The sequence below is a fragment of the Crocuta crocuta genome, unplaced genomic scaffold, assembly GCF_008692635.1.
Source record: "Crocuta crocuta isolate KB4526 unplaced genomic scaffold, BGI_CrCroc_1.0 scaffold124, whole genome shotgun sequence".
NCBI lineage: Eukaryota > Metazoa > Chordata > Mammalia > Carnivora > Hyaenidae > Crocuta > Crocuta crocuta.
Window position 1 is genome coordinate 2,379,795 of NW_027551573.1, and position 17,605 is coordinate 2,397,399.

Consider the following 17,605-nt stretch of genomic DNA (forward strand, 5'->3'; position numbering starts at 1 on the left):
CATACTTACACTTTAAAAGAATGTGTTTATCTAAAATTCAAACTTCACTGGGTATCCTGGATTTTTGTTTGCCAAATCTGGCATCCTACTGGTCTTCTCCACCTGACTTCAATACCGGGGATCAGAAACCATAACCGTCCTGCTTGTTATAGCCCCCGGCGCCCACGTGAGGCTCAGGCTGAGAAAGGACTGTGAGTTTGGGGTCAATGCAGAGAACACAGGGCAGCTGGGCCTCCAGCTCTTTCCAGATTCCAGAGAGGCTGTACACACAAATCCCATCTCAACCAAGAAGACTCCAGCTCCACTCACCTTCCAGTCTGGGGGTAACTGGGCCCCAAAGCCCAGAGCCGGAAACATCTTGTCACTGATGAGAGACAGGAGAAGAAAACCACTGTCAGAGGCCTCACCTGCCCACACGCACCCCTCCCAGCCCCCATCCAGGGCTGGGCCCACTCTGCCTTGCACGCCTCCAAGGACAGAGGGAAAATGCTCACCACCTCTAGAAAGAGCTGTTTGAACCATCTACTGAGCTCACACCCACCTCTTAAGTATCCGGTGAACGTGAGGTTCGACCCCAGCCACACCTGTGGCAGACACGGCTAATCAATCCCAGCACTTCTAAGCCGTGGGCCTGGAGGCGGCTTTTAGATCCTTCTCAAACTGGGACCTTGGGCATCCACTAAACCACAGTCGTTACAGAAATACACTGCCTGTCTCTCAACCTCCCTTTTATGGTGGGGGAAAAATTTTCCTAAACGAGAACCCTGGCTTAGCTTCAAGGCCCTTCATCATCCAGCCCTGGGACCTACTCTCCTCTCCTTCTAGTTGCCCTCCCTCATACCCCACTGCCCCAGCCCTGGCCACTGGCCACCAGCTGTGCCTCACACAGGGCACCTCACGCTCCAATTTCTTTTTTTTTTTTTAATATTTTTTATTTATTTCTAGGAGAGAGAGAGACAGCGTGAGCAGGGGAGGGTCAGAGAGAGAGGGAGTCACAGACTCTGAAACAGGCTCCAGGCTCTGAGCTGGCAGTCAGCACAGAGCCCGACGCGGGGCTCGAACCCATGAACCGCGAGATCATGACCTAAGTGAAAGTCGGACGCTCAACCGACTAAGCCACCTAGGCGCCCCTCCAATTTCAATCATGTTATATCCCCTCTCGTCCCCAGCCCGTTCCCTATGGCACACTCCTACTCATCCACTATGGCTCGACTCAAATGGCTCCTTCCCCCTGGGGGTTTCCCTGAGGCCTGAGAATGCCTCTCTCTGGTGCTCCCATAGCTCATGCCTCACACATAAGCTGCTCTCTCAGAACTCCAGTGACATCTTCCCTGTCTTCCTCCTGGAGTGGAAACTCCCTGAGGGCAGGGATCAGGTCTCATCTGTGCATTCACTCAACTTACATAGTGAGGAGTCCCCTGGCTGTTGTGTGGGGGACAAAGTGTCGGGTGCTAGGGCAGAAGCAGACCAGTGAGGAGCCCACTGAAGTGGTCTGGGCGGGAAGGGGCGGTGGCTTGAAGAGGCTGGTAGCAGCGGGCGTGGGAGAAGGGGCTAGATTCAACTAGGTTTCGAAAGGATTTGCTGAAAGAGCATTGGGGGAGATAAAGCAAGGAGACGGTGAAGGGTTGTGGGTGAGTGGTAGCGCCTCTCACTGAGATGGGGAAGAGGGTGAGATGGGTAGGGCAGAGGCAGGTGTCCAGAGCTTACTGGGTCCTTCTGTGAGAAGTCCGAATGCCCATGAGGAGGCTCAGTGAAGGGACTGAGTGGCCAGCTGGATACCAGGGACTCCAGAGCGGCAACTGTAGGTTCCTCCACCCAACCATGCAGATGGGGACTTTCACCTTCCCTGCCCCATGCGCTATACCTCTCTTAATGTTGCCAGGGATGACAGCCACCCCTTAGGCCCTGGGAATCAGACGTTGGTCCTAAAGAGGCCTCTCTTGAGGAGGCCGAGTGCATATGGGATTCCTGAGTTTGCTGTTTGTTGTTCCTGCCAAATCTCTGGCACCTGCACCTTCCTCCCCTGCTCCCCATGTTTTGGCTTCCTAGTCATTCCACCCTGTGGCCTGGAGGTCCCAACAAGCACCTCCTGTGGCAATGATGCCATAACCTTCAAGTGACTTCTGATCCTCCAAGGCCACACCCCCTACACAGCTTTCCTTCACTGACTTTCCACCCTCCCCCTTCCTTAACCCAAAGATCTCCAGGAAGCATGGCCATGGGAAGGCGGCCCACACGTGCTGGCTGCTCCTTCCAAGTTCCCAACAGGGGAGAGACTATGAGGCCGTTAGGTGCCGGACCCAGGAATCAGAATGTCTGCTTGCTAGTCCCCCTGATCTGTGTGACCCTGGATACATTCTCTACACCCTCCTGAAGCCTACATTTCCTCGGCTCTAAAAGGGAAAGTTGCAACAATAGCAAACAAGTTTCATTTTCTACCTTGATTCCTTTTCTAACTGGCTACTTGGTGTACCATATGAAGAAGGGACCCAGTGTGGATCTGGGCTCCCTAGGTTAGGAGGTCAGCAATTGACTAGCAATGTCTGCCACAGGTGTAGGAAGGGGCCCTAAGGCACGTCATGTGTTAGCCATTCCTAGTTTTGATGATCTTTGGGTCCCTGCCAGCTTTGAGAAGCTGAGCTTCCTGGTTGGACGCAGCCAGAGCTGACCTTCACGGTCCCTCCCCAAGCTTACCTGTCATAGTCCTGAATGATCTGCCCGACAGCCCAGATGGCTGACAGATACTCGTTGGTGCCCATGGGGTTGATGTAGTGCAAAGAGGAAGGGTCCAGGGGATTCCCATTGGAGGCTGTGAAGTCTATCCCAACCTGTAGTGGGGAGGGGGAGCGGTAAATAAAGGCCACCTAGGGTGGTCACAGACCCTAGCTCCCTATCACACTGCCAGGGAACGAGGCTGATGGGACACGGGAAGCCCACTCATCTCCCACCCTCCATAAGATGGTCTGAAACCTGGAAACTGTGTCACTCTTTTGGTTCTAGTGCCATTTGGCTCCCTATTGCTCAAGCACAAAGTCTATTGCCCAGATGTGATATAAAGCCAACTCATAGTCCCAACTTCCTTTCTCCCCCTCACTGTCACTACCCACACACTCATCTGTTTCCATTTCCAGGCCTTTATTCATGAGGTTCCCTCTACCTAAAGAGGCAGGCCATCTTTTCTCCCGAATTCTCCTCCATCATTCAGGCCCACTTTGGATCTGCCCTGCCTCCCCAGACACCCTCCCCACCTCCCCAAGCCACCTTCGCATTATCCCTCTGACCACCAAGGGGCCCCGGGACCCAGGGCTGCCTGGTATGGCAGTGCCCATCTGCCCAGAGTGGGTGCCCAGGTGAGATCCAGGACCCCAGAGCCAGGCCCAGGCCCAGGCACCGAGCACCAGGGAGGGGGCTCCATGGGAGCTGAGGCTGATGTCCTCCCCTCAGCCGCAGGGAACTCCAGCCCAGCCCCGGGAGGGCTGGCAGATGGGCAGGCAGGCCTGCCTGGCAAGGGGGGTTAGGAGAGGGATCCAGGGAGAAAGATGGCCACCTTAGAGCTTGGGCATCGGGGGGTGGGTCTGGCATAGAGGAGGCGCTCAGTAGCCATTTGTTGAAAGAATACACACACACACTCACACACGGAACAGGGGAGCCCAGCCTGTCAGAATGAGGGGGTAGTAGGGGCGCCTGGGTGGCTTAGTCGGTTAAGCATCCGACTTTCACTTAGGTCATGATCTCGTGGTTTGTGGGTTCGAGCCCCGCGTCGGGCTCTGTGCTGACTGCCAGCTCAGAGCCTGGAGCTGAGTCTGTATCTCCCTCTCTCTCTGACCCTCCCCTGCTCACGCTGTCTCTCTCTCTCCTAGAAATAAATAAAAATATTAAAAAAAAAAAAAAAAAAGAATGAGGGGGTAGTAGTGACCAGCAGTGGGGTCGGAGATCAACAAGGCCAATCCCCTGACTCCAAATGGTCATGCAGATAACCTCCAGCCCCATGGAATCTAGAGGTGGTGGCGGAGAGCAGTGAAGCCAGGCGGGGAGGTGGGCAGAGCCCGGGACCCCAGCAGGACCCCTGGGCCCCAAGGTCCCCTTCCGGTGAGGAGCGGAAGACCAGATGGGTGGGACCGGTCCATGGGGCATACGCTCCAGGCCACAGGCAGAAGCACAATTCATTTATTGAACACCTACTGTGTGCCAGGCACTGAGTGATTTGCCGAGGTTGGTACAGAAACAAAACAAAATCCCTGCACTAAGGGTACTCACAGTCTGCAGGGTGGGGCAAACAGGGACAGGAGAAAACTACTGGAATAATTTCAGAGTGGCGAGTGTCCTGAAGATCATACAATAGGAAAAGAGACAGGAGGAACGAGGAGGCATCAGGAGGCCTCCCTGAGGAGGTGACCTCTATGCCCTGGCCTGAACGATGGCAGGGCGTTGCAGGCAAAGGAAACAGCACGTGCAAAGCCCTAGGACAGAAGGGAGCTCGGCATCCTGGGGCGGGGGGCGGTGGGGACCTGTGTGCACGGAACCGCAGAGCAGAGAGGAGGCGTCGCAGAGGAGACAGGAAGGCCTCCCGACCATCGAAGAGGAATCTGGCTTCTTTTCCTGCTGAAGAGGCATAGCCAGCACTCCTCGCAAGGCTGGGCAGCCCGGACCTCCAGCCAGGCCCTGACTCGGGCCCAGCCACCTGCGAGCTCTCCTCTGGGCCAGACACACCCTCTGCCCTGGAGAAGTCCTTCCCGAAGTTTACCCCACGTCCCCTCCTGCTACAGCAGTGGCCCAAGCCCTTAGGGAGGCTCCTCACTGGGGCTGGGTGGGGCGGCGCTGGGGGGAGAGACTCACCGTAAACATGAGCTGGCAGCCTCCCAGGATGTAGTCCAGGAAAGAGTAGTCCCGGTTTATCTAGAAGGAATCAGGGGGGTCAGTGGGTGCCTACTCGGCACCTGCGGCCTGGCCCTCCACCTGGCCACAACACCCAAGATGGCTTCTGGGGAGCGGATTGCTCTGTGCCCTGAAAACTTGGTAGAGTCAAGGAGGCCAAGACCTGGTCTCATTACAACCAAACTCCAATCTCTCTATAACAAAGCACTCAGAGCAATAGTTCCGGTGGGTCTCACTCACTCACTCACACACACACACACACACACACACACACACACATGCACGCGCATGCCCGCACGTGATGATTCCAGGCAGGGCCCAAGGGCGCAGTGTCAGTTACACCTACCAATTACACGGCAGAGAAAGTCTCAATTTGTTGCTGTTCAGTCCTTAAGCTCTCTTTAGCCCTGACCAACCTCGGCTCTGAACAGAGGGACCAGGCCTCCGGCTCAAGGCCTTCTGCTATAAATTAATAATGCTGCTAAAACAGTGTTGGTTTTGACGGTCTTTGCTCCTTTTAGCAAAGGATATTGGCTTTCCAATTTTGGTGGAGTTAGAAGGGGGTTCCTTTCAAAGTAAATGTATTTAAGTAAAAACAAAAGCAAAAACCAACCAAGCAAACAAACCAAAAAATCCAAGAAAGGGGAGAAGAAGGGCTGATTACAAAATGGAATAAGTAAGGCAGGTGCCAAAACTCATGAAGGGGAATGTGAGGGACGGAAGTGTCAGGCACAAGGCCCCCAATCACGAGGCTGTAACCTGACAGATCAGCTCCCACTGAGCACTTCCGCGTCGTGACCTCACCGAACAGTCGTGGAAACCCCAGCCAGACAGTGTGGACTCTAGACTGGGACGCATAGGCCTGGGGTCCGGAGTCGGCCAGCTGGCCCGGGGAGGGTCCCAGGACTCGCTCGGGACCTTCAGGCCCACCGGTCAGGGCTCTCGCCGCCCTGCCTTCCCTGACACCCACCCTGCCTCACTCCAGCACATGCTTGGCTGCCAGCTACTGACCCCTGCTGCTGTGACCCCCCACTCCCTTTGCCGGGCCTCAGAGGCCCACGCGGTACCATGCGAGTCACTGTGACCAGAGCCCTCGATGATGTTGGTGGGCCCCCACACGACTAGGGTGGGGTTAGGGTCCCTCTGCCCCTATGATGCCAAACATGCAGTGGGCAAGCCACCAGCATGGGAAGCAGCAACTCCCCAGTGACCTTCCAACTAGCAGAGGACCTGGAAGGTCATTTCGTGCCCTCCCAGACCTCCTTATATCACAGGAATATGATCTGAGATCACCCTTCACATGCTTTACCTAGTTAACATCCCCCTTCTACAGAGGAGGAGACTGAGGCCCAGAGAGGTTAAGCTCAGAAGATCCCAGAGCCAGGACGTGGCAGAACCAGGATTTGAATCCAGGTCTTGCTGGCTCCATCCCCGGTGCTCTGTCTATCCCTTCTGCGGTGATACCTCCCTGTGTGGCCCCGTGGCAGACTCCTGCCCATGCCCACCCCTGCCGGCTCACCTTGCAGGAACGCAGGATAATGATGCCCGAGTTTTTATAGTTCTTTTTCTTCCTTTGCTTCTTGGGGTTGATGCACTCGAACTCCAGCTGGGTGACATGGGAAGAGAAAAAGAAGCTCAGCTCAGGGCTTCCATGGGGAGTGACCCTCCCCTCGGACCCAGGATCCCCTCCACAGTGCTGACCAGTGGGCAGCATGCCTCCTCCAGGAAGCCTTCCCAGATGCCCACACCCAGAAAAGGTTCCTGCTGCTTCAGGCTCACACCAAGCTGTGTCTGCCTAAGGCAGGAGGATCTGCATCTGCTCCCCACCCCAGATGACACCTACGTGTCATCTCAATCATGTCCACTCATGCACCCAGAACCGCCACCTAGGGCCTAGCTTCTTGGGGGAGTTAAATAGCTCTTGAGTGCTCCCCATGTGCTGGGCACTTTACCTGTATCATTTCACTGAATTCTCACTCTCTTCACCTGCCCCATTAGACAGATGGGGAAACTGAGGCTCAGAGGAATTGGATATCTTGCTTAAGAAGTCCTTCCTGACTTAAGGTCCTAAAGCCAGAGGGGGGGATCTGAGCCCTAGCCTGCCCGATTCCAAGCCTGTGCCCCTCACTCGTCCCCTGCTGAGGTTTCAGGGTCACACGCACACGGGCCCATCTCACCGGGACACCATCACGAGCCCCACACATCTGCGACACTGACGTCTGGAACTCGCCGATGAAGTCATGGCCTCCGTCGTTGTCATAGTCGTAGCACATGACCTGGGGTGGGCCCAGTGAGGTCACCCAGAGCAGCCCCCAAGGAGGGGCTCTCCAGCCCTCTCAGCCGCCTGAGCAAACCCCATGTCTTCCTTTGGCTGGTGCTTCACCTTACCCCCCAGCATCTGACTCGCTGGCCTGGGATGAGGCTGTTAGCTCCCCAACTGCCTCCTACAGGAAGCCTTCCATGATTTCTTGGAAAAGGAGCACCCCAAAAAAGGCTGTACACTCTGGAGCAGGAAGCTTAAGTCCTCATACACCTGTCTCTCTCAGCTCCTCATCTGTCTGGGGGTGTGACCCACCTGCCTTCCTGTGCCATGGCCTGAGGCCCTCCCTCCCTAAACTCATTTTCCTTGACACAGGTACAAAAATATCCCAGCTTTCCACGCTCTCTAATCTAGCTACCACTCCTAGGAGGAAGGCAGGAATTACCATACCCATGTCACTGATGGGTAAACTGAGGCCTCAAGAGGGAAGCACTTGCCCAAAGTCTCGCAGCGGCAGTAGTAGGCTCAGAACTAGGCTTCCTAGCACCCTGTTTCAGGCTCCCTGCCCTAGCCTCGCTGGCTCCCTCTCCCCCTGCTCTCGGGGTTTTTAGAGACCAGTAATCATTCTCCTCATCAACTGTCCACCTTAAAGTCCACAGTGACAACACTTGGTCGCCTCCAAGGTGTTTCCCCAGCCGTTAGCCCCGCCGGCAGCGCCAGGGCCCTCTGGGAAGAAGCCGGCGTCATTCTGTTCCTGTTTTAGAGAAGGGCTCACAGAGACAGGGGCCTTGCCCAGGCGGCTCACACGGTCAGGCAGACCCGAGACCGGAGCCCAGGTCCCCTGTCCCTTCCCCTACGTGGGTTCTCTTCTCCACCTTAAGAAGAAAGAGCGCCGGGGGCACCTGGGGGGCTCAGTCAGTTCAACATCGGTCTCTCTGTCTCTCTCGATTTCAGCTCAGGTCATGATCTCGCGGGACTGAGCCCACACTGACCGTGCACAGCCTGTCCTCTCCCTCTCTCTCTCCCCTTCCCCTGCTTGTGCTCTCTCTCTCTCTCTTTCTCTCTCTCAAGAATAAATAAATAGGGGCGCCTGGGTGGCTTAGTTGGTTAAGCGTCCGACTTTCGCTTGGGTCATGATCTCGCGGTTTGTGGGTTCGAGCCCCGCGTCGGGCTCTGTGCTGACTGCCAGCTCAGAGCCTGGAGCCTGTTTCAGAGTCTGTATCTCCCTCTCTCTGTGACCCTCCCCTGCTCACGCTGTCTCTCTCTCTCCTAGAAATAAATAAAAATATTAAAAAAAAAAAAAGAATAAATAAATAAACTGTAAAAAAGGTTAAAAAGAAAGGAAAGAAGGAAGGAAAGAAAAGAAAGAAGGGAAAGAAAGATCGAGCTTTGCCAAGGCACCCGGGGAGCCCCGGGGCTGGCAGCGGGGGGCATGGGGCCCCCAGAGCCCCCTCACCTGGATGGGCTTCTCCAGGTCCCCATCACACAGGGACACCAACGGCACAGTGAATGGTTTCCACACAGGGTCCAGCGTGTACTTGATCACCTGCGGGGCGTGAGGGCCGAGGGTGAGCGCAGGCAGCGGAGCTGGGGTGGGGCCAGCGCGGTAGAGATGAGGGCGGAGACCCACAGCCACGCTTCTGGGGCCGGCCTGCGGCCTGCGGCTGGCAGGGAACAAATCCCTTGGGCGCCATCGTGCCTCTCCCTGTTCCCTGCATGGCCGCGACCACACAGCCCCATCCCGAGACACTGGCTCAGAGACCCCCAGAGTCCCACGCACCCACCTCAGTCCTGTGAACCAGCATCCACTTGCCGTCATCTCCTGGTTTATAGAGCTCGAGAAATGGGTCTGACTTTCCGAAGAGGTCCTGGAGGAGGCAGGACGATGTGGGTGAGGGCGGCACAACTCCAGCGGATTCAGACGAGAAGTGGGGTGACCCTGCCGCTGCCCCCAACCCAGGGTCAGGTGTGGGGGCTGTGGGCAGAGCAAGCCCCCAGGGGCCAACCAGCTTTCCCCCCTGCCCTGGTGTCACCGAAGCCTGCGTTCAGAGATCCTGAGGCCCAGAGCCTGCAGGAGCTACAACGCACACGGGGTAGGACTTCAAAAGGGTGACTGCTTCCGGTGCAGGGCGATGCCCACAGCAGGGTGTGGTTTTAATTTATTTTAGCGGGAATCTGAAAAACTCAAACTATCCCAGCCTGTCACAGAAGGGATACGATGTCCTCCAAAAATCCATTTATTTAAGTTAAAAAAAAAAAAAAGTGTCAGGAATATTCAGGGAAAAGAACTCCCCAGGCAGAGGGAATAGCAAGTGCAAAGGCCCCGGGGCAGGAGAATACCTAATATAATCCTGGGACAATGAGGAGGCTGATTTGGCCGAGGCAGAATGAAGGTAGGGAGAGTAGAAAGGGTGAAGTCAGGGGGTAGGGGTGAAGGAGGGCGGGGGACTGTGTGTTATTATAAGGATCCTAGCATTCACAGTAAGTGAGACGGGGAGTCCCAAGCAGTAGGTTTCCAATTATGTCTTGAATGCCTCGAAATAATGGGAATCTCACTACCTTAGCGGTAAAGAGGTTCTAATTTGGTCCTAAGCTACGGACTTGCTCCTGGATACGGGTGATAAAGGTGACGGCCAGAAGCACCAGGAAAGGCTGCACAACCCTGGGCTGGGGGAGGGACACCGCCCCCTGTGGAGACCTCCTTCTTGCCTGCCTTACCTTTTTGTCCAGCTTCCTGCCCGCCAGACTCAGTGTGATGACCTGGTTGTCTGACAGCTCCTGGGCAGCAATCTGTAAGGCCACAGCAAGGTGAGGGCTGGGACCTGCCCCTTCCACTCCCCCTGGCGCCCTGCCAGGCAGAGTGAGCACAGGTGCCCACGAGTCAGCTCTTCAGGGCTGGGCAGGGGAGAGGAGAGGAGGGGGGCAGGGGTAGTACCAGGCGACCCTGGACATGCCTCTTGTCTTTTCAATGGAGGTGTTCCATCTTCTGGAAAATGGGGTAACCCATCTGAATCTGAGGAATCAGAAGGGACTCCGTGTGGCTCAAGAGAGGAGGCCATGTGAAGCGGTTACCAGATATGAGGGGTGGTCTTGAGCCCGGGGGAGGGGCTCTGGGCCAGGGAGCAGTCTGACAGGCCCCCTCATGCCCCGCTGTGGACCCAGGAAGCACAGCCAACCTCAAAACGCCACGGCATTGGGAATTCCAGCAACCTCACTGTGCAGCTAGGGAAACTGAGGCCCAGGGGTCACCTCAGTCCCTCTGCTGTCTGGTCAGCTCATATTGTCATCTGTCTTCCATGTCTTCGCCGTCAGCCATGACCCTACGGCCCCAACCCAGCCAGTGATGGACCAGCTGAGTGACCGTGGGGCTACCCTTGCCCTCTCTAGGCCTCTCTCTCCCCCTCCCCATGGGGTGGCAGGGAAAGCCCTTGGGCCAACATCCACACAGCTGGGCTGGGTCCTCTCTTTGCTCGGGCTTCCTCCTTCCCCACACCTGTAGGACAGCCTCACCTTCTGGAAGCTACTTGACCTCCTAGAACTACACAGGAGCCAGGCTGGATGCCAGGCTCCCTTTCCTCTCCTCCAGAAGACACTTGCTCAACTGCCTTGCAAGATGGGTCCCATTATTACCCCCATTTCACAGAGGAAGGAACTGAGGTTTGGAGTGGCAAGGTGGCAATGCTGGGGGTAACAGTTACATCACCTGGGTTGGCTTCCAGGTAGAGGGGAACTGGCTAGTGAAAGCATTTAGATAAGGGGGTTCTGAACCCCAAGAGATTGGGAGGGGACAGTCAAGGTGGCAGGAACAGTGGATAATGGTCTGGGATATGTGCGGTATGCTAAGATTTCAGTTTGCCTTGAGCCCAGGGTATGTACATGGAGGCGTAAAACATGACTGCGCCAGGAAAGCAAGGTGGGGTCCCCCACAGCCTTGAATGCAAAGCTCCACAGGCAGTGGGGAGCCAGGGAGGCTCCAGAGCAGGGGAGTGACTATACATGAGCACATATAGGGCTGGCCCTCCTCCCGCTAGCTGGCCGGTTCCTCTGGCATCACACAGTCTCTGAAGGGGGCAATCCAGAGACTCTCACTAGCCTCACTGCCCCAGGGCACTTCCTCTCTGGGCTCCAGGTCCCTCATCTGTACAACAGGTTTCCCGGCCTTCTAGGGGACCTTGAGGACCCAGGGCTCTTCCCCGCAGAGGGCCTGCGTAAGGCTGGAATCATTGCGCATCACTAGAATCAATGCGCACCCCATGGCTGGAATCGTTGCGCATCGCACCGCTGCAATCATTGCGCATTGCAGCCGCAAACAGAGCTCCGAGGGTCAGGCGCTCCTCAAAGACCCCCTAGGGAGGGCAGGCGGGGCCAGGAGGGGAGGGCAAGCTGGGAGGGCTAGGGTGGCCTCCAGGGATGAGTAGGAGCGCCCCTGCCCTGGGAGTGGGAGGCCATAGGGGCCTCTAGCAAGCCCCCTACTCCCAGCTTGCCGGCTCCCAACGCATCATCTGTGGAGCCAGGAGCCCGTTGCTAAGAGACCTGTTGCTAAGTTGTAAGTTGGGCCTTTTTACTCCAAACAAAGCTGGTGATTATCTGGCAGGGAAGCAGCCCATTGATGGGGGAGGGCAGCCGTCAGAGGCGGAGGGGTGCAGAGAGCAGGGAGGGGGCTGGTACCGTAATCAGGCCCTTCCCTGCGGGCTTGTCATTCATCAGCAGCAGAGGCCGAGTGATCTTCTTGCTGGAGACGATCTGGGGTGGGGAAGGAGAGAGGAGAGTGGCGCTCCTGAGGGTTGGCAGGGAGGAAAACGGCTCAGCAGGCACCCCTCCCAGCGCGCGCACGCGGCTCGTCTCCCTCCGTGCTGGTCGCTTGCTGCTGGTTACACCTCCCCGTGCAGCCAGCAACCATCGCTAACTCCACCGGGCGGCTGAGGAGATGGCCGCCCAGAGGGGTTAAGACACCGGCTGGATGTCCCACAGCCGGCACGGATCCCTGCAGTCCACTCCCACTGACCTGGCTGCCCCCAGGCTAAGGCTCCTACCAGGCTCACATTCGGGAGGCCCCTGCGGGGAAGTCCAGCCCCCTCACCACCTCTCCTAAAGCCATCTACAGACCCCACCCTCCCCAGGGTGCGATCCCTGATGGAGAAGAGCAAATCCTGACTCCTGTGTATTTTCACGATGGAAGAGAGAGACAGGCACACCGCACAAGGCGATCGACACGATGGAGAGAGGAAAAGCAGAACCCTTTGTAAAGTTGCCCCTCGGCCATCTCTGTACCCCCTCCCCACCCTCTCCACGGGCTACCCTGGTTCTCGGTTTCTTGGGGGGAAGGGGAATGCCAGCGTTTCTCTGTGCTGCCGCAGCAAGTCTGGCTTTCTTCCCCAGTCCACTCTCACCCTCGCCCTTCCCCACCTGCTCCTCATCATCTGCCACCCTGGGCTGTGGGTGCAGCCACGAGGGGAGACCAGGAGGGCAGCAAGGCTGACTGGTGGCTTTAGCTCGAGTCCAGAGGCCTCCAGGCCGTGGCCACATCATTCACCAGGTCCTGGCAACCCGCTGCGCGCTCTGCCCCTTCTCCGGGCTTCGGGTGGCCATGCTGGTGGCAGCTGCTGCCCCCTCACCCTCCCATGCTCTCCTCAGTTACCCTTTGAGGGCGTGGACTTGGGGCAGGAATCTCAGAGACACACCCTGCTTCTCACACCCCCGTGGGCCTTGCTTTTCCCTCCCGTCTCCTGGAAGGGCGGGCCGTCTCAGTGCGCATTGTTCCCCATCATCACCGCAGACTAAGCAGTCATCAGTAGCCCCAAGTGAAATGGGGGGAGACTGAGGCCCAGAAGGGGCTGCGGACTTCGCCCGAGGGCACCCAGCCAAAAGGGTTGGAACTCCTAGCCCTGCAGTCACCCGACCCCGATAAGCTCAGCAAGGACTGCACTGGATGGGAAAGGGTGGCCCAGAGAGGGAAAGGAAGTTGCCCAAGGTTACACAGTAAGCCAGCCACAAAGAGGGATGCCCACGGGTGCTGGTCAGATGCTCCTAAGCCAGGAAGTCAAGACCACATCTGATTACTTCTGACAATCAGCAGTTTTGGCCACATGGGGTCCCCCTTCCTGTGTGGCAACAGCCAGTGGAAACTCTGCAGCCTGGCCCCAAACCTCCAGGCTGCTTACCCCTTCGTGCCAGCTGCCCCCCAAGGCCATCTGCGTTTGCAATGCTACCTCGAAAGCCAGCCAGGAAAATGGGGCCAGGGAAAGCAGGTGGCAGAAGAGGCCCTCCGCAAGGGACTGCCCTGTCCTTGGGCGCAGGGCGGGGTCAGAGGCCAGAGCTGCCTTGCCCTTGGCCCCCGGAAGGGGCCCGGCTCACCGTGCCCAGGCTGCAGGAGAACTGGCCCAGGAAGTCATGCTCATCAAGTTGTGTGCTGGACTTATCCTGGTCAAACAGGGCAAACTTGAGCTTCTGCACCTCCTCGAAGTGGTAGTCGAGGACGAACTTCTTGGAGAACGCGGGGTTGAGGTTGTTGACGGCAGTTTCTGTCCTGTCGTACTAGCAGAGGGGCGGGGGCGCGGGAGCCCAAGTCAGGCAGCTGCTTCAACGCATCCCGGACTGCCCGAGGTCATTCAAACCTGCTGAACAGCTACTCTGTGCCAGGCCTTTGTGGCCAGTGACCTGGGTGGCTGGGGTCATTAGGACTCCCAGCTCACGAATGAGGACACGGATGCACAGAGAGGTTAAGGGACTTACCCAAGATTGAACAGCTAGAGGGGCAGTGTCAGGATTTGAACCCAGGTCTGGCTCTAATGCTGACGCTCATAACTCTTTGACTCTGGCTCCACACCAGGGGCCAGAGGAAGAGCTCGAGCCATGTCTCTGCCTGGGTAAGTGACAGACAGTAAGTCTCTGTCCCCATCAGGGCCTCCGTTTCCATTCTGTGCAACGAAGGGATTTCACTATCAGTGGTTTTCATCCTTTTTATCTTGGAAGAACCCTTTTTTCAAACCACATTTCACGTGGAGGCTGAGAGAGGGAACAGAGAGGAGGAGGGGTACTTAGGGGCAGGTGGGGGCAGATGTCTGTACCTTGTACAGAATCCTGGAATGTCTCAACTGGGAACTGTACAGACCACCCCCCACCTACTGTGGAAACCAAGGCCTGGGTAAAGACAGGGCCTTGTACTGTGTGGGTCAGCCGTGGGGCTGGGACAGGAACCCGCCTCCTGGCCTCTCTACACAGAGGCCCCAAACTGCGGAGTCTGGGTGATGGTCTATTTTGGGGCCCGGGCTATGTTGATTTTTCCTCCCACCCAGTCCATTTTCAGGGGCTGGAGCAGCAGGGGTGGAAGAAGTCTTGGCCCTGGGCTATTTTTAGCCAGGGTGGCCAGCCTGGGTGAGAGGCTGATTGTTGGGGGAGGGGGGTGGATGCCATGAGTAGGGGTGTGGTGCAGTGGGGAGGCGGGGGTCCCAGAGACTCGGCAGAGGGGGCCAGGGTGCTCCAGACATGCTGGCTTCAGTCCTCGGCTGACCTCGTGTTTTCCCTCCCACTTCTGGCTGTTACCACCAACGCACTGGGTGACACAGAGGGGCCCCTACCCATTCTAGGGCCCAGTGTTCCGTCTGTAAAATGGGTCAACAATCTCAGCACCATTTCCTTGGCATCATAAGAAGGATCTAACATCTGTGGAAACTCTTTGTAAATCATAGTACGTTAATCAGGATGCCCACTGTGGCTCAGTTGGGTAGCTATTAAAAATAGATCCGTATTTTGGAAATTTTACATGCATATAAAACTATCTTAAAGGCCGGACACCTTTAACAGTGCTTCTCTCTCTGACACACAGGTTTCTCACCATTCTGATTATTTTCTTTGGGGCTGTGTTTTCTAAATTTACTACAATGAACCCAGGCCCCTTTTGAAATAAAAACAAAGCAACTTTTAAAACTTGAAAGTTTTGGGTTTCTCAATATCCTTCCTCAAGCTGCATCTCCAATCAGCCCCCAGGCCGAAGTCTTCCTGCTCAGATGTCCTTGGTACCATCCACAGCCCCAGGTCTGGGTCTCTGCCAGGTAGGCAGTGGGGGAAAATAGCCTCATTTCACAGATGAGGAGTCAGGCCCAGAGAGGGACAGCCACTTGCCCAAGGCCACACAGCTGGGAGTGACAGACCTGGGTCTTGGCCCAGCTCTGGGACCAAAGGCTGAGTTCCCCATTTCTTTGTTTGCTCCTCACTGACTAGGTGTTCATTTAGGAATAAACATGGGGGTGGGGGGGGCACCTGGGAGGCTCAGTCGGTTAAGTGTCTGACTCTTCAGTTCAGGTCATGGATCACATAGTTCTTGAGTTCAAGCCCTGTGTCTGGCTCTGCACTGACATTGTGGAGCCTGCTTGGGATTCTCTCTCTACCCCTCTCTCTCTGTCCCTCACCCCGCTAATGTTCACGTACTCTCTATTTCAAAATAAATAAAGTTAAAAAAATGTGGAAAGTTATTTTTAAAATAGAAGCATTTTGTAAAACCCTAAGGGTTTAACTATATATTATAGTAATTTTAAATATTATGATATGGGGGGCACCTGGGTGGCTCAGTTAGTTGATCATGAGACCCTGGCTCAGGTCATGATTTCATGGTTCATGAGTTCAAGCCCTGTATTGGGCTCCAGGCTGACAGTACAGAGCCAGCTTGGGGCTCTCTCTCTCTCCCTCTCTCTCCCCCTTCCCTGCTCATGTGCTCTCTCTTTCTCTCTCTCTCAAAATAAATAAATAAACTTAAAAAATATTTTAAAAAGAAAATATGATATGAAACAATTATGAATATAAATCTATGAATTATAATAACCTAAACACAAATATAATTATTTTAAATAATACTATAAATACAACTTTTAAAAATGTTTATTTATTTTGAGAGAGACAGAATGCAGGCAGGAGAGGTGCAGAGAGAGAGGGAGAGAGAGAGAATCCCAAGCGGGCTCCGCACTGTCAGCACAGAACCCAATGCGGGACTCAATCTCATGAACTGCAAGATCATGACCTGAGTCTAAATCAAGAGTCAGACACTTGACTGGGCCACCCAGGTGCTCCTTAANAGGCGCCCCCAAATTTATTTTTTTAAAAGTAGGCCCCTTGGGGCACCTGGGTGGCTTAGTCGGTTAAGCGTCCGACTTTCGCTTAGGTCATGATCTCGCGGTTCGTGGGTTCGAGCCCCGCGTCGGGCTCTGTGCTGACTGCCAGCTCAGAGCCTGGAGCCTGTTTCAGTCTGTGACTCCCTCTCTGACCCTCCCCTGCTCACGCTGTCTCTCTCTCTCTCTCCTAAAAATAAATAAAACATTTAAAAAAATAAATAAATAAAATAAAAGTAGGCTCCACGCCCAACATGGTCCTTGAATTCACAACCCTGAGATCAAAAATAGCATGCTCTAGTGACTGAGCCACCCAGGGGCCCCTGAAATTTAATTTTAAAAGCAAGAAGTAATCCCTAGCCCATCCTCCAGTGACCTCCAAGGGTCTAACCTGGAGGCCCCAGGATCCAGGGGGACCCCCTCCCGGCAACCCGGCTACCCTCCGCCCACCCAGACGCACATGGAGGGGCCTCACCTCCATCCACCTGCCATCGTTCTCTGTAAAGAGGACACAGAAGGGGTCGGACTTGGAGGTGACGTCCCGGTCCAGCAGGTTCTGGCCACTCACTGACAGCTCCACCTTGCACACGCAGTACTGAGAGCCCATGGGGGCCACCCCCGCTGCCGGGGCGCCCCCGCCAGGGGTGTAAGCCATGGGGGTCGGGGGTGGTGGCAGCAGCTCCTGACAGTCTAGGGGGATAGAAGAGGGGGGTCAGAGAGGGCACAGCAGCCGCTGTCCCAGCCCACCCGAGGAGGTGTCATCACCTGCCCTTTCGGGATGGGGGCAGAGAGAGGGAAGGAAAGGTGAGCGCACACTGGGGCACCACAAGCAGAAGCTTGCCCGAAGGAGAATGAAGAACAAGTCCTTGGTAGCACGTGCAGTTTGAAGTTATTTTCTGTGTTGGTCAATCATCACACACACAAGTCCAAGCTGCCCCTGCCTGATCAGTGACGGGTCACAGTGGACATGGGCATCTGAAACATTCATTTTCCCGGGAGCACTCGGGCTTCTCCGGAGCAATCAGCAGCTTGGCATCTTGGGGCTACAGTGGGGCTTGTGATTGCTCGGGTTTCCCTCGTTGCTTTGGCCACTAGGAAGCTCACTTCTGATAACTTATCCAAAGCTTGACTTTGTTCATTGCAATCTCGTTCATCTTGTACCTGGGCCTACGCACAGGAACTGAGGCCCAAGGAGGTACTTGGTGTGTGCTTGTTCACTCAAGTGAAAGGACAAAGCCTCCACATGGCTCAGATCCTGCCCGAGCGGGTCATTACTCCCAGTATAGAATTAGAACTCTTCCACTTGTACCTAACGTCCCCAGATTCCATGCCCCGGGCCTTAGGTACCCCTTCCGCTGTCACGGCTAAT

The 17,605-nt window shown here is 55.8% G+C and overlaps 1 protein-coding gene across 7 annotated transcripts in view; it reads right to left on the reverse strand.

The window, feature by feature from the left end:
- CPNE2 (copine 2) overlaps window positions 1–16,926 on the reverse strand; it is a 31,933-nt gene extending 15,007 nt beyond the window's left edge. For 6 of the 7 annotated variants that reach the window (XM_077751342.1, XM_077751341.1, XM_077751347.1 and 3 more), the window contains exons 1-11: window positions 16,712–16,926; window positions 13,490–13,669; window positions 11,804–11,878; window positions 9,854–9,925; window positions 8,920–9,003; window positions 8,592–8,681; window positions 7,053–7,151; window positions 6,395–6,481; window positions 4,837–4,896; window positions 2,695–2,828; window positions 310–364 (exon numbers count right to left, since the gene is read on the reverse strand). In XM_077751342.1, the coding sequence (XP_077607468.1) occupies window positions 310–364; window positions 2,695–2,828; window positions 4,837–4,896; window positions 6,395–6,481; window positions 7,053–7,151; window positions 8,592–8,681; window positions 8,920–9,003; window positions 9,854–9,925; window positions 11,804–11,878; window positions 13,490–13,669; window positions 16,712–16,891 (1,116 nt within the window). In that variant the 5' untranslated portion in view covers window positions 16,892–16,926. The remainder of the gene's footprint in view (window positions 1–309; window positions 365–2,694; window positions 2,829–4,836; window positions 4,897–6,394; window positions 6,482–7,052; window positions 7,152–8,591; window positions 8,682–8,919; window positions 9,004–9,853; window positions 9,926–11,803; window positions 11,879–13,489; window positions 13,670–16,711) is intronic. The other variant, XM_077751344.1, reaches the window with a different exon arrangement.
- Between the last annotated feature and the right edge of the window lie 679 nt (window positions 16,927–17,605).